The sequence below is a fragment of the Cyprinodon variegatus genome, unplaced genomic scaffold (assembly GCF_000732505.1).
Source record: "Cyprinodon variegatus isolate N-32 unplaced genomic scaffold, C_variegatus-1.0 Scaffold194, whole genome shotgun sequence".
Lineage (NCBI taxonomy): Eukaryota > Metazoa > Chordata > Actinopteri > Cyprinodontiformes > Cyprinodontidae > Cyprinodon > Cyprinodon variegatus.
The window spans coordinates 224,054-225,617 of NW_015150647.1; the positions used below are offsets into that span (position 1 = coordinate 224,054).

The following is a 1,564-nucleotide window of genomic DNA, read 5'->3' on the forward strand; positions in this document are numbered from 1 at the left end:
CCTGCGGGAGAACGGGGTTGGGGTGGGGGAGGCGCCCCACGGCAGAGTAGGAACGATACATGCTTTGACGTAAGAGTCTCCAAAAGCCGCCAGTGACACCGTAAAAAGTCGCCAGATTTGTCGCTAGTCGCTTTTTTAAAAAATAGTCGCTGGAGGGGTCTGAAAAGTCGCTGAGTTGGCAACACTGCACCTGCGGCTCTGACTCGCTCTGCCGTATTTTTTTTCTTCCCCCGTTTCAGTCAAGTGGATGTGATGGCGGCGGATGACGCATTTATCGCGCGACACAACTAATCAATGATGAAATTCGTTGCCAACACTTTTAAAAGTCGATTTTTATCGATTTTATCGATTCGTTGTTGCAGCCCTAATAGATTCTAACTCCTTTTTACCCGCTGATCACAGCTAATATAGCAAAGCTGCTCTCTGGCATTGAACACAGGAGCAGGAGAAGCATCAGACGCATCTGGACTCACTTTACTGGACGTCTGACCTTAATGTGGACAAACATCAGAAATGAAGCAGCAGAAGCTTTTATGCTGCTGAAAGCAAGTCTGTTATGATTGTCCAACGTCTAAGAGAAAGTAAGGGTGAAATCTGGGGTGTGCGGTGTGTTTCCTGACAGCTGCAGGGTTCAGGTGTATAGATCAGCCTGATCTCCCCAGAGGCAGAAGCAAAGCTGTGTGATCCAGAGATTTAATTATCTCCACTACAGCAATGAAGTGTAACAGACTTGGATGATGTAATGTTCTTCACCTCATAATGGGCCACCCTCTGGGACTCGGAGATGAGCTGAGCGCTGCACACTTTGCAGTAGCTGTCTGTGAAAAGTCCTTGGTCCACCTCTGTTGACTTCATCTAGAAAAAAAGACAAATGGACGATTATTAAACCTGGAGATGAGAGAGGAAAATTAACGATTTAATTATTATCATTTGAATTATCAACGTCATTCTGATGTCATTCAGACAAACGGCTGATAGATGCAGTGGTGCAAAAAGTGGGCATGCAGTGTATGCAACAGATAGGGGCGCTGCACTAGAGGGGGAGTCTAGAAAAAATGGCTTTCTAGTTGGCATTTTCTATATTTAACAGCATAAAATGATCAATAACGGAGTGACAGCCCCTCTGATCCTTCACCTCCCTTCTTATTGCTCTTCCTTCCTCACAGGTGGTTTGGACACACGCCTGTAAGAAAACGCACTCGCGCAAGTTTTTTTTGTTTCTTTGAAATCTTAGACTGGGCTGCGTTCGAATTCATGGGCTGCGTCTTCCAAGGACGCGGTCTACCTGGACTGGATCCTTGGAAGTCAGTGAAAATAAGGAGACCAGAAGAGTTTTGGCTGTGAATTCAAACAGGTCCAGCCTTCGCGTGGCTTTCTCTGCCATACGCTCTGTCACTTAGCAACCGTGATAGTTGACACACAATGCAGGAAAAGAATGAATACCCAACTTTTCAAAGCTGTTTCTTTTCTTTTCTTTTTTATTATAAAGTGAACAAAGACTACATTAACAAGAATCCAGAGTGGAATAAAGGTTCCAACCACCGGGAGCAGGAACAGATCAAAT

General features: G+C 45.1%; 1 protein-coding gene across 1 annotated transcript in view; it reads right to left on the reverse strand.

Moving 5' to 3' along the window:
- Positions 1 to 1,564, reverse strand: part of zmat4 (zinc finger, matrin-type 4) — a 211,698-nt gene that overhangs the window by 161,434 nt on the left and 48,700 nt on the right. Inside the window, exon 2 of the mRNA XM_015379550.1 lies at positions 754 to 855. Coding sequence (XP_015235036.1) covers positions 754 to 855 — 102 coding nt within the window. The remainder of the gene's footprint in view (positions 1 to 753; positions 856 to 1,564) is intronic.